This window comes from Aphelocoma coerulescens, chromosome 2 (assembly GCF_041296385.1).
Source record: "Aphelocoma coerulescens isolate FSJ_1873_10779 chromosome 2, UR_Acoe_1.0, whole genome shotgun sequence".
NCBI lineage: Eukaryota > Metazoa > Chordata > Aves > Passeriformes > Corvidae > Aphelocoma > Aphelocoma coerulescens.
Window position 1 is genome coordinate 162,853,790 of NC_091015.1, and position 14,405 is coordinate 162,868,194.

At 37.5% G+C, this 14,405-nt stretch overlaps 1 protein-coding gene across 1 annotated transcript in view; it reads right to left on the bottom strand.

Annotated features, from left to right (window-relative positions):
* Nucleotides 1–3,544: 3,544 nt before the first annotated feature.
* Nucleotides 3,545–14,405, bottom strand: part of FAM135B (family with sequence similarity 135 member B) — a 142,651-nt gene continuing 131,790 nt past the window's right edge. Inside the window, exons 14-20 of the mRNA XM_069006054.1 lie at nt 12,607–12,773; nt 11,309–11,400; nt 9,053–9,150; nt 8,601–8,752; nt 7,692–7,802; nt 5,079–5,192; nt 3,545–3,750 (exon numbers count right to left, since the gene is read on the bottom strand). Coding sequence (XP_068862155.1) covers nt 3,545–3,750; nt 5,079–5,192; nt 7,692–7,802; nt 8,601–8,752; nt 9,053–9,150; nt 11,309–11,400; nt 12,607–12,773 — 940 coding nt within the window. The remainder of the gene's footprint in view (nt 3,751–5,078; nt 5,193–7,691; nt 7,803–8,600; nt 8,753–9,052; nt 9,151–11,308; nt 11,401–12,606; nt 12,774–14,405) is intronic.

Sequence of the window (14,405 nt, forward strand, 5' to 3'; positions counted from 1 at the left end):
AATGCACTTTACCTGGTGGAGATCCTCCTTGTCGGTTTTAAGCTTTTTAGGTGCTAAAAAAAACCCTGGAATGCTGGCTTTGTTTTTTTCTTGACTGAAGAATCCCACAGATTTGAAGGGAGTTTCACTTCAAATACAGCTGAACTAATATTAACAAGCTACAAAAAACCCCAGGTTTGTCCATCCTCTGTCCAGAGTCTTGAAAAACTCTCTTATCCTCTATGAATGTGAGAGCTTCACTGAAGAGTTTAAGCCCTGTCCCCATAGATACAGGAAGCCAAGTAGATCTTGTGCAGATTGCAGGGAAAATCCTTGCAGCAATACTGCAAACGTGCTTAAATATATTTAAAGGCTTTATGTGAAAGGACAATATATTATAATTCCAAGGGTTAAGACAGAAACAAAGATGCTAACTGTGTACTTACTTTGCTATATTTTAATGCAGATAACTCTTAATATATATTTCTCTCTATGTAAATAAAAAATCTGAAAATAAGTCCATGCTGATTGCTATAGTTTGATGAAGTCTAACAACTTAGATATTATTTATATTGTAATGACAATGCAGATTTCTTTGCAATATAGTTTATGCAATTGAGTAGTTTTATAGTACTGAGAGGCAACATCCCATCAAAAAGAATAAAAGAAGAAAGAATGAGGGAGGCTATTCTGATAACCTTAAAATGGAAGCTCAGCTGGACCGTTACTGCCAATATATCCCACAATGTTCTGCCAGCAGAAGGAAGATAAAATCTGTCTTATCATTTTACAGGAGTGATACCGGCCAGATTTTTCTGAGGTTCCACAGGAGCTTTCTTCCATATCCCAGAAGGTGTAAGTTACCTGATCCAACTCTATAAAACATCCAACTCCAACTCTGAAATCAGACTGAGCCATCAAAGAGATCTGTATGAATAGGAACACTGAAACCTTTAGGTATATTTATCTCAGTCAGAGCACTGGTAGGAGTACGGAACTTCAAAGTGAACATATGGAAATGCCCACCAACTTCTGTAGCAATGCAGAGACCTTTTCCCATGCCCCTTTTCTCACAGTCATGCAAACAGAAAGCTGGGAATGCTGTTCAACAAACAAGGCAAGGCAAGAACCTCTCATCTGAGTGTAAGAACAACTACACTGGTTTGTTGTCAGTGTCAGGACTGAGAAAGCTGGTGTGTGAGACCTGGAAATAAGCAAAATTCTTTGTATAGACTATATAAACACACACATCAGGCATGTTTGTAGGTGTAAAGTCACTTCTTTCTAAATGGTTTTCAAAACTTTCAGTTGGCAGACTCCTGAACATTTTCCACATGTGGACAAGACCCTCATACAGCACACTGAAGGCTGCTTATGGTTAGAGATTGCTTCTCTTTCCTGTTGTTCCATAAAGAAGTACTTGTCCTGGCTCAAAAATGCTGGACTCAACCTCCATGTCCTATTATATTTAAAATTCTCTAGACAATTTACTGAGGAAGAAGTTGTGATATGTCAGTGTAGCTGGCACTGAACCACTGAGGCCAAAAAGTGAGAAAGAATTTCCAAACAAGTGAAAACCACTGGTTTCCTGACAGAATTCATTTTTAAACTGGGTAAAACTGACTGTTAACAGTCAATTTATAAGGAAAAAAAAAAAAAAAGAAAAGAGAGAGAGACAATAGTATCTACCTATTTAATTCAAGTACTGAGGTAATATTTATTGTTTAAGAAATTTGTCAGCAGTGAATCACACCATGGAATTTTTTCCATATGATTTTTACCTCTGTAAGGGCACAAGATTTTTATGTGCAATACACCTTTCCAAGTGGTCTAACCTCACCCTTTGGTATATTCCTTCTTTCTCCTTCTTATTTTAAAAACATGCATTAGTTATCAAGTCAGTCTTTTTCGTTTTGCCAGCATTTACCAGTCTGCTAAAAACTCTTTTCTTGAACTAATTTTGTGTAAGTTTTTCACTTTTTTCTTTTAAGAAAAAATTAGTTTTTCTTTTTGCAAGTACAAATATTTCCCTGCGGCTGTGATGTTTTTTGTTTTCATTTTGTATTCTCTTATTTCACAAATCTCCACTATCTTGAATTTAGTTTTTTAAGGAAGGTCTTGACACCTAACCCCAACTTTGTAAATTTTTTACAATCTTTGTTAGAAGATATAGAGAGCTATTCATTTGTATTTTAAACAAATTGTATTTGTATTTAGAAAATTGCCTGCCTTCCAAACAAAAATAACTGTGACGAATTACTAATTTTTTTCTTTTTTCAAAAAATTGCTGTGACATTGAAAATTTATCAAAATGTTATGAAAATGTGCAGAAAGTTATTGAATATTGTCACTTTAAAGCTGATAAATTTTTGATAAAAATCCTAATGTAAATTTGATGAAAAAATTAAAAATTGGGAAATATGTTCTTTTTCAAACACTTAAAAACAACGTACATATCATTGCATGAATAAAGTTTTAAATATTTCAACCAGCTGTAACTGTATAATAATTAGGACTATATATAGCACTGCAAATGGGCATTAACAAAGCATTTATAGAATATTGCAGAGGATCTTAAGACATCCTTATATTTTTTAAGCTTTCCACATTCTATATCTCCAACCTTTTTTTTTTTCAAGTGTTTGGGGCTTTTAAGGGTATAACTGGCAAGATTTTGATTTCTATATCAGAGTAATAAAAAAAAAAAAGAAAACTGTTGGGACAAATGGACTTTGATACAAATGTAAAAATTGTACCTTTAAGATCATAACAAGCACAGTCAGTTATGATCCTCTATAAATGTAAACAGAAGAAATGTTAACAGGTGCCACTGATATTTTATAAGTAATCCAATATACTCCTCTTGGTTTGGCAGCTTCTAACTGGAACAAAATTTTTCCCAAACTAAATTTGGGGTTTCTTTTTAAAGATAAATATCAATATTTGTTCATTCTATGTAAAATATTTTACTCCTTTCCATTATTTGAATGTACAATTTGTATGTTACAAATTATTACCAATAGTGGAACCATCCAAACATTTTCTTCCAATAAACAGAAAGACCAAAACTTTCATAAATGGTTTTCATACTTCTGAGTTCATCACAAAGAAGGTTTTAACCTGAGTTCACATACACTTGTTTCCTTGTGTGTTAACTACCCCAAAAGTGCTACAAATGTAGAGCTTTGTTAATACATAAATAAGCAGTAAATCAAGGACAGACGAGTTCCTGATTTAATATTCAGGAGAAACAGGAATTATATTGGTCCAATCACATTTAGAGAATCATCCTTCTTATTCTGATTCTGTACTTCAGAAGTGGCTCATGTCTTTATGTGGACAAAGAACATAGAAACTGAAGAGGAATATTTATTTCTTCCAAAAGCACCAATATTTGGAAGCTTGAATGCCTTAAAGCCATAGCACTTCATTCTCTGAAAGAGAAATGGAAATAGAAAGTTTGAAAGTCCCACCTGCTCTCATTTCTAACATTGCACTCCTTTGGCTAAGGGAGTCTCCTCCACTCAATGGAAAGGTTGGCCTCTGTTACCCCGTACTTCAGGCACTATTTGAAGTAGTTGAGTCCTGCCACGAGGAAAAACTTCTCCAGGAAAAGTTCAGAGTCCAGCACGGCAATGTGGGCAGCCCGGCCTATCAATGTGTTGGCGGTGTTAGGCAGAGCGTGAAACACGTTGTGTCTAATCAAAGTGCAGTCCTTGGCCCCAATCAAAGGCTGGAGCAGGTTGTTGATCATTTCTGCGTAAACAGGACCTGAAAAAGAGTTGAGATATCACATGTGCACGCCAAAGTTCCCAGATCTGGTCTTTTTTCCCAGTATTGTTTAATTGCAGTTGCGGTGAGAAGGAAAATGGAAGCAAGGCCAAGATAAATGTAAGTAGACAGCAGTCCAGTTTGAAGATTTGCCAAGTACCAGAGTGGTGTTCATCTAATGGAGGCACTGGCCATGAGAAGGAATCTGCTGAAGCTGCTTAGCATGAAGACTGGAATGTGCTCAGCCTTTAGTCACCTTTTCTCTGTCAGTGAAGAAAATGCTCGTGTTTCTTTAAGGGGAGTGGGGTTGGACTCACACTGCCTGGGGATTCCAATGTGAGAGGGTCTGGCATGACACGGATCCATTTGGGTTTCTCTGGGGATGCTAATGCAGGAAGGACATCATGTAGATAGCTGAGGTGTTTATAGGGGCAGAAACAATAGCTCAGGAAACTTGTACAGATAAATGTACTGATCTGGCTCCTGCTTGGTCAAACATGTCCCCAGGAACAACCACTGTAGGAGAGCTGAAGAATTACCTTTTAATTCATGTCTGAGGTAGGATAGAAAGAGCTCTCATTTAAGTAAGGGGTGTGAAGGTAACCACACTGATTATTGGGCCTGTGTGTCTCTTTCTACTTCCGAAGAATACCTCCATTTCTAGGTAATCACATACGTGAAATGGGGATGAAATTGCACTGACCATTATTCCTGGACATGGTATCAAACTGAAGCATGAAACATTTCATAAATGAGGAAGACTTCTAATAACAAAGGCAGTAACTGGGACCACACACAGCCTGAGCTCACAGGAAGGCCTCTGGTGGTGAGTCCTGATGTGTTTTACAAATTTTATTACAAACCTGTACGATTTTATATCTGCCCCTTAAATTATCTTGCAATCATTCAAACACTATTGAAAACAATAGGAAAACCCCCCTACTTTGGATGTGTTGACAGAGATTTCATTATGTGTAAAAAAGGGGAGACAATAGAAGTAAATCAGTACACTACAGAAAAACATTGTCAAGAGCTAGTTCTATTATCACTTTTAAAAAAACTAAATTAGAGGGAATGGGAGGAAGCAGTAAGAAACCTTTGATTATGACCTGATTGAAATTTGTTTTCATCAGGCAAAGAGCTTCTTGAAAAGCTTCTTTTATTGATTTCAGTAATTTCCTGTGGGAAGCGAACACTTTCTTCTGTATCAAATAAACATTTGAGTTTTCATCATGCTGATGAAAAACCCTTCTAATGTAATGACCTCAGTTGCACAAAAATGCAATTTTTCAACAGCCTTGGGAATATATAAAAGATCTTAAACATACCTGTGTGTCTGTCCTTAAGTGCATTTTTGCACATTTCTATTCTTGCTGAATGAAAGGGTACGTATCTGTCTTGGGGTGAGGCCACTAACACAACATTTTTAAAATACTGAAGACCTGTGGCAAACATATTAAATACATTAATCACAAGTAAGCACAGTGATGAAAATGCATACAGTGTCAGCATGACTATTTCATGTTCAAAGGCTTTTGAAAATCTACACTGCAAAATAGATTATAATTATTAAAACATGCAACAAAATCTTAGAAAGATTCCTAACAGCTTAAACACATTTCTGCTGCTTCTGTGAACTATTTTTTACTTATCAGCACTCACACAGTTTAATTGTATGTCAACAAAGAAAAGCAAGAATTGCCTGTAAAAATAAAGCTTTTATTTAAACCTTATTCTTACAAATATTTATACCTTTAAACAGGATCTATTTAAAAATAACACAACAAATTAGTAAAATTCTCAAACAAAATAGAGAGAGGGAGAGGGAGAAGAAAAGGACATTGCTATGATGTCACACTGTTAAATTAGTGTTGAGGGAGCCTTAGGGTCAATCCAGTCCCTGAACTCAGCAGTCACTTAATAAATCCACACTGCTGGTACATCAACTAAGAACCCCAAATCCTCCCTCTTCCCTGGAGGTAATGGAGCGACTGATGAGTTGTGGAAACAAGCCCCTGCTGCTTGACCTGTCTAGGGTCTCTTGAGTGCTCCATCACTTACATTTAACAGAAAGGTAGGAAAATGGACCCTGATGATCTAATCTACTTGTCCAGAGAGCGTCCTGAGCACAGAAGAGCTGTGGGTTTGTCCTTCATCTTTCCCTCCCTCTTAAGGGAAAGTGGTCCAGAACCAGGGCCAGGTTGGATGGGGCTTTTAGCTACCTGGCCTAGTGAAAGGTGTTCCTGCCCATGGCAGGGGGATTGGAACTAGGTGATCTTGAAGGCCCCTTTCTCTATTTCTATCATTCCATAACTATGATTTCTAGACTTTCAAAGAAAATCTGACCATCATCACCCCAATGAAAAATCCTGCTGGCTGCCTTTCCAAAACCTGACTGAAGCTGTTTATCATTTTCTTCTTGTGCAGTCAAACCAACTGAGTTTGCAACTTTGGTCTGAAGTAAAAGGTAGGAGAAACAACAGTGAGTGTTACCATATCTAAAACTTTATGTGAAGCGGTTCAATAGGGAAAAATATTTCATTGTGCATTTTGTTGTTTTGTTTTTTTTTCTCAAGACAAACATGAGGAACATTTGTTAAAGAGACAGAAAAGTAGCAGGGACTTCTACTTTAATAGAAAGTCAGAAATTGCTGGAGGCTTAATGAGTCATCTGGGAATATAGGCACAACACTGCTTCTGGCATTTCTCCCTCTGTAGGTGCTCCCAACTTCTTTTGGGAGCAGGGTGCCAGAGTAGGGACATGTCTATTGAATCAGTGTGCCTGCTGATGCATTCACAAATGGACCTATCTACATCTTCAGATATTTTGTCTAAGCATCTACCTGGATGATTCTGACTTTACAGACAACTCTCTCCACATTTAAATTTCTGCCTTCTCCGTTTTCAAGGACAACATCTTAATTTGTATCCTCTTATATCTCCAGTCTACCAAGCTAACAAGAAGAAAATTGCTTTGACTCATAGCACATGCTTGGGAATTCATTGCTTGGGAAGTTACAATATGAGCTTTTTGTGTAGACCCAAATTTATTTGAACTTGATAGTAGTAAAGCAGTAATCAACTGTATTACACAGAAATAAGAGCTAGAGAATCAAAGGGAAAATTCAAATAACACAAATTTACATCAACTTCATGTCATTGATTGAGTTATGTAGTTTGTATCTGTAGAATTTAGATGTTCTATTCATATTAACATAGTCTTGTTTCCTATTAGTAGTGTACAAAAGTATGAGAAAAAATTAAACATCAAGTAGTGACCTTGTAACTACATACTTAGCACCAGTTTGTTCACACACAATATTAAAAATAACTCCTAAAAGAAAACAACTGCTTCAACAGGATTATGCGTGCTTTCTTTTAAGAAAAGCCAGATTTATTTCATTTATTCATGACAGACCAAAGAAGGGGAAAAAAGATTCTCTATTCGGACATCATTTTTCTAGTGTGAGGCCATACATCTCTCTCTGTAGTACAGAAGTGTCAGAACAGACATGAATAAAATTTTCTCTTCATCTCACAGAATCATATTTCCTAGAGACAAGAGATATTAAACTTACAAAAAATAATAAAAAAGGAAAAATGGTTTTCATCTCATAGCATAAATTAAGCAATGATGGCCTGTCAAGAATGATGGTTCTTGTTTGCAGAATATAAACTTAGGTGCATGTTTACTGCTGCACGAAGGTCTTATTTGATGTTAACAGTTTGGCAAATACATTCTCTGATAACTTTCACAGAAAAAAATGCACAGATGAAATTGATAGTAGATTTTAGACAGGGCAGCCCTTCTAAAAAGTATGTTTAAAGAATGATCATTAACAAAATGCAGATTTCCTTCACTCCCTGGAGAAGAGGCCAATCCAGCACAAGCCAGTGGGACATCCCTTGGTATTTACAAAGGGACATCAAGCCCTACTCACCCGTTTTTTGGCTGAGCTGATAGAGGAAACACTTGCGCAGATCCGCGTTGTCCCTGAAGGTCAGTTGCAAAAGCGACCCTGACTTTTTCAACTTCTGCATGAGCCATAGACCTGGAATGAAAATTGATGCATATTTTTCTCCTTTGTATATCATCATGCAGGGGAGTTAAAGACATGTGCCTACAGTAAGGATAGCACTGTATTTTAGTAGAAGTCTTGTGTATTCTTTTACTCCTAATCAACAGGGAGAGAAGTCTAGGGGTCCAAAGTTTTAAACTCAAAGAGCGTAGATTTAGGCTATATATAAGGAAGAAATTCTTTACAGTGGGGGTGGTGACACTGGAATAGGTTGCCCAGAGATATGACTGTTGTCTCATCCCTGGAAACATTCAAGGTCAGGTTGGACAAGGCTTGGAGCAAACTGGTCTAAGTGAAGATGTCCCTGGTCATGGCAGGGGTGGAACTAGATAATCTTAAATGTCCCTTCCAACCCAAACTATTCTATGATTCTGTGCTTGTCTCATGGTAGCAGGAAAACACTCGGGAAGACTGAAACTGGGACATTCCATTTCCATAATAATGTTTTTTTTTTCAGCTGTGCAGACGCCTCTCTTTATTTGCACCAGAAGAAGTGGGAAATGAAGTGGGAGACCAAGTGGACACTAAGGGTCATCTCTCACTGCTGCACACTCCTGGGCTTTCCAGGGAGCACTGTGATGGACCTTGCTGTACATACTGAAAGCCCCTCTCATTGCAGTTTTTTCTGTGTGGGTTTGAAGTCTTCAGCAAATATTTTCTACAGCATCTATGTACAAGTCATGCTACAATAAATTCCTACCTCCATGTGTTGCCCTTTCATGCACTCTGCCATGGACCACAGCCAGTCAAAGCTTTCCCATCAACTCTTACCTGTACTAACCAAAGTGCTGTTGTTGTAAAGGGTTCCCAGGTGAGGCCCAGAGAGGGACAGGAAGGTGTGTAACTTGTTGAGGTAATAGCGAAACCTGGGGCGAGTTAGTACAGATCGAATGATGACGTTACCAAGGGAATGTCCAATAAAACTGTTGTAAAAGAAAGAATTACATTAACATGAAACCAATCTGTGTTTTCTTTAAATTAAACATAAAGATGGCACAAATGGGTCTGGGGGGGGACTCTATCAGGGCTTTCAATAAGATCCTTTAGTTATCATTTCATGTTTTTTTCAGCCTACAAGATTCTCTTTCATCTATAACAATGTAAAAATTAGTCTCACTGATTCAATGGCTTTTGACACAGAGCACTTTAGGAAAAGCTAATTTCACTGGATATTGCTCATGTAACTCAGACAGTTACAGAATATTAGCTATCACAAAGCTTACCTTATTCGGGATATGGAGAGGTTGTACAACTGGATATGCTGAATAATTTCATCTAATAATCGGTCAGTCATTGTATCAAAATCAGCAAAAGTATCAGTCTGGTGAAAAAGGAAATGAGTTGTTGAATTAAAATACATGACACTTATTGCAGACTGATGTTATTTTCAAAGTCTAATGCAAGCAGAAATGTAATAATCAGTGTAAATTTTCTTTATACATGTTCAAGTGTTCAAGGGGTAGAAAAGGCATATTTTTATCAATCTCTGGGTCCTCTTTTAAATTGAAGTTCTCCTTTGAGAGAGGTTGCTGAGTGATTCCAGAATCATAAGCATGATGCTAAAGCAGCCTGACCTGACACTGGTGAGAACTGCTAATGCTCAGCTGCTCTAGATACCAGGCTCTGCACATGGAAGAAAAGCTTTTGGTATTTAGGATTCAACAGATTACTGCAATAAAATACTTTACAGCATTATACATTGACATGAGGGTTATGCTGATGCTAAGGATGTCATCACAAAATTGTTTGGCCATCTTAATCAAATGCCGTGTGTTTGTTATTCAACAGTCATCAGTAAGAGAATGAGTGCTAGAGACAGACAAATAATTTGTTGCTTGCAACAGTACTGCCGGTTGTGAGACAATAAAAAAAGCAATACATTTCCAGTCTATACGATTACAGACAGATCTTATTCAGAACTTTGCAATTTGGCGATCCAGCAGGACTCTAAATCAAACTTGTAACTAATGAGATGCCACAAAACAATCATCAAATGTTGGAACAGCTATTCAGAGCAAACATATGAGTAATTAATGCTTTTGAAACATATCAGTAATTAATGCTTTTGTGACACAATTCATCTTCCTAATTGCAGCTCTTGCAAAGGAAAACATGAGCATATTCACTTTGCAATACAGACTTAAAATAAATGTTCTCATAAACTACAAACAGTCCACTAACCTTCTGCCTGTTTGTTTTGTCTGCATTGATAATTAATGATTTCCTCCTAGGCTCATTATCCCAAACCTTTCAGGTTGTTTAAAAGTGAAAGAATATAAGCCTGAATGTTAATCATAAACAAAACGTGTCAAGCATCATATTTCACCTGATTATGTCTCCATCCTTTACTATCATTTCAGCCTGATTGAGATTGTCAAATGCATCACAAATGGATGCCTAAAAAAAGTGATTTGAATTTTCCTCTATGAGGCAAACCAGCTAAATGACTAATTTCTTGAGTTATTTTCAGTGTGGTTCTCAAAGAAGGGAAAAACAGGGACGGGATGCTTTTCAACATTAAAATAGCCATCAAGCTACCCAGGTTCCATTTCTGGTGCTGTGAGAACTTCCTCACCTTCCCAGACAGTAACACCTCTAAATAGTTCCCATTATGGATTCTGGATAATCTTAAATACAGATGTTGTAGGATGTTTCATTCTCTGAAAACATTCTCTTCTCTTGGAAGAGGCCTTGATGGAAGTATGAAGCAGTCTCATTATTTTGACCTTGTTTATGTTCACTATGCAGGTCTGCTGCTGACAGAGCTGTGCACTAGAAGGTAGCAAGTTCACAGACTTACACCAACCAGCTACTTGAGAATATAAAATCTGTTGAACAAAGGTTGGAAAGTTTTGATTTTTCAGGTACTCATAAATCAGAATAATGTTTCTGACTGCACAATGGAAATCCTTATCTTGTGCATAAAGTTAGGCCTTTGGTCATAAATACGGCTCCACTGCCAAGCAAAGCACAGGATTCATTTCTGTTTCTCTGTCTAGGTCAGTAATCAATTTTTCTGGAAGACATTTGTTTATCATTCAAGGAAATAAATCCCATAAACACTGCTACAGGAGAAACAATGGCTGATGCAGCAAAGGGAGTGACAACACCTGCTGGATATGCCACATCCTCTGGAAAATTTAGCATCACTAAACTTTCTGCTTTCTGTTGGTGCTGTGTTGCAGAGGCACCAGGCTGCCAAGTTTGCAAACTGGCAGGATAAATCCATTTTCTTCCTCTTAGGTCTAGTCCTATTACTGCTAATGTCATTGCCTTTGACTTTAATGCCAGGAATATTTTCCAATAGGTTTGAACACCCTATCAAGTTAGACAGGAATAGAACCAGGCCTTTGCACTAAATACTACATAAAACTCCCTGAATTCCCCAGCACTTTTCTTTCACTCAGCTGGTGAAAAGGCTTTTGCTGAAGGCACTATTTCAGCAATCTAAAGGAAGACAGAAATTAGGTCTGTACTACCTGATTTCTTTCAGACATTAGGAAGTCCAGTTTTCCACCAGGAAGTCCTAGTTCTATAAAAGTCTTTACCAGCCGCAGATCTGCACTGTTACCTAGGAACAAATGGTATTTTATAAGATGCAATTCTACAGAAAAACAACCAACATAGAGCCAATTTAACACAATAACCTTGACACCACGGAGCTCTTGCTAAGTGCTGCTAAGAAGGTTATCACACCTCAGGTTCGTGCATTGAAACAGCAAGAGAACAGGAATTCCCACAGCCTGCTCCAGGTGGGCTAGACCTCACCTGCTGCTATGGGGGACTGCATAAATATTGGGGAAGAAAGGGCAAAGATCAGGTCCAGAATAAATCTGTCCTCTATTTGCTGAACAGCAGAGGTAAGAAAAAAAGACAAGCAGCTGAGGTGAGGCCCGCAGGGACACCTCAATACCTGTGCTGAGTATAGGGCTGTGCCTTGAGATGCAGAGTAGCCCATCTCGTATTCACAATCAGAGGTGGTGCTGAAATACTGTCAGATTCCTAATACTTTGAGAGATGCCTCATTCTGTACTTGGAAATTCCAAAGTCTTCTGAAATATTTTGTTGGTGAAGGAGGTACCACCACCTCACGAGAAGGGTGTTCCTGCTGCTGGGATATTCAATGGCAAACAGTCCTTGCTGAAGCCACTGTTTGTTTTTCTTTTTTTTTTTTGAGATTTCAGAGCCTCTACCACTTCTTCTCCATAGTTTCAGTGTCAACATCTACACCTTTCTAACTGATATAAATTAATTGTCAAGAGAGAGTTCACATTTAACATAACCGTTTCCTGCTTAGAAAGCATATACATAAAAAGAATCCCAGGATCTGCTTCCTCTTGAGTGAAGAATGATTTTTATTCTCTCACTTTCTAAAGTCAGCCACTATCTAATCTATAACAATGTTTTGGGGATTTAAGTAACATTTTTCTCCTGGGGACACACTGCAAAACAATCAAGCATCTGTGGAAAGACAAGAGGAGTTACTGTAATGCACTCTCCCTGTACACAGTAGGGCTGATGTGCTTTGGTGTAGATTTCTGTTTAAAAAGAAAAAACCAAAACTAAACATAGGTAGCAGGACCCAATTTATTAGCAAAAATATTTAATATTCCCCTAGATCCTTTATTACAATGGACTGAATATCATAATAAGGGATAAATACTTAGCTAAAACACTTAGATTCTCCGTTCTTTCATACTTGATGAAAATCTGTCTTTTTTTTTTTTTTAAATTTACACAAAAATAACTTACAAACAGCAATTGTTCCTGGCCTTACCATCCAATCCATGGACACAGACAACCAGGTGAATTCCATCTTCCAAATTTTCTTCCTCTTCCTCTGGTGGAAAATATGGGATATCAGAAGCTAGTACAGATAAGTCACTGTACAGAAATCCTTCAATCTTCATTTCTTTTTTAAATTTTTCTTTGGCCTGATAAAAACTGGAGAATACATTAATTAATCACAATAGAACTGGGTGTTCAGCAACAAACCTTCAAACTAGAAATGAAGAGGCTTGTCTTTGCAAGAAATTATGTCTTAAGCTTTCAAGCAGACACCTGGATGCAGTTCCTTATCTATTAGGACTGAGAGATGCCAGAATGAAAAGAAGAAATTCTGGTTTTGAGTAATTTGGCTACATATAGAGAAGAACTAAAGTGCATTATCAACTCGCACTTGCCAAAGGAATGAAAGAGTAGCAAAAAGTAATTTTCTGGTAGCTCATAAAATTAGACTGAGATACAGAATTAGCAATTTTGCCTCTTGACAATATGATTGGCCTTACACGTACTGAAATGCAAAACGTATACTTTTGCCACCACCAGATTCACTTATGTGAGGTAGAAGGTGTTCTCCCCCTTCCTCAAGATAGAGTTAAAGGATGCACCTCATGTGGTAGGTATTTTTGGTTTTATTTGGTTTTGGTTTCTTTTGAAAACATTTAGTAGCATTTAGAAGACCATCCCAATGCAGAAACAATTAAAGTAACAACTTTCCTACCAAAGGTCTCAAATTTGACACCTGAATTCACCCTGAAGCATTCTCTAGCTGCAGATGCCAAACTCTTCAGTGGCTTTTTGACTTAGTAAAACTTATCCAGATAATTTAGGAATTAATAATCACAATGTAAGTGTAGAATAAAGTAAAAAACTGGGATGACCAGCTCAGGAAATACAACCTTTAAAGCTTGGGGATATCTTAAGGCCACTTGATATATTCATAGACTCATTAAGGTTGGAAAAGACCTCTAAGATACTCAAGTCCAATGGTGAGAAATTGCTTACATCAGCCCAACAAATTTTAAGGAACACGAGAATGAAAGAAATAGCTTTTGGATCATGAATCTGGAAGCCTTGGATCCATGTGCATGAATACATGCTCAAATGTTCTGTTTCACAAAGAATAAACAAATTCTATGCTTAGATTTGCCAGGAATTAAGCATTGTGTATAAAAAAAAATTCAGGCTTCTTTCAAAAGAGTAAAAATAAAGTCTTGGGTTGAAAATGAATGTTCATGCAGGCAGACAACATTTTGGGCAGCTGAATGGGTTGAAAAATTTCCGTGCTACTGTTTTTCCTCAGCACAGCAGAGGCACCAAACTATAATGGAAAAATATAAGTGCTGGAGTGCCAATCTGTGAAATGGGTCCCTGTGGCATCAAGGTCAGGATGTGGCACTTTTACATTGAGCAATGAAGCAAGAAACAAAAATAATGCCTCTTCTCCAGCTATTCATGGTTCCAATTCTCCCATTTTTCCAGTTTGAGAAGGTGAAGTTGAGACATACCAGCCAATCTGAACTCCCCATTTCGTAGTGTAGCTACAGAGTGCAGCTATTAAAGCAGAAGAGAAAAAGAGTCTGTGACATTGCCACAGTGAACTGACTATCTGGGATTGATACTCTGGTATGGACAGCCTTGATTACATGAAGGAGGGTCAGGTCTCAAAGATTATTTAGACACCTAAATCCCACTGCTAGTCATGAGAACTAAGGACCTAATATCTTTGGCAATCTTGGTCTCTCTGTGTTTTAATCCTTCCTGTCTATTTAGATTATTCATTCTATATGAACC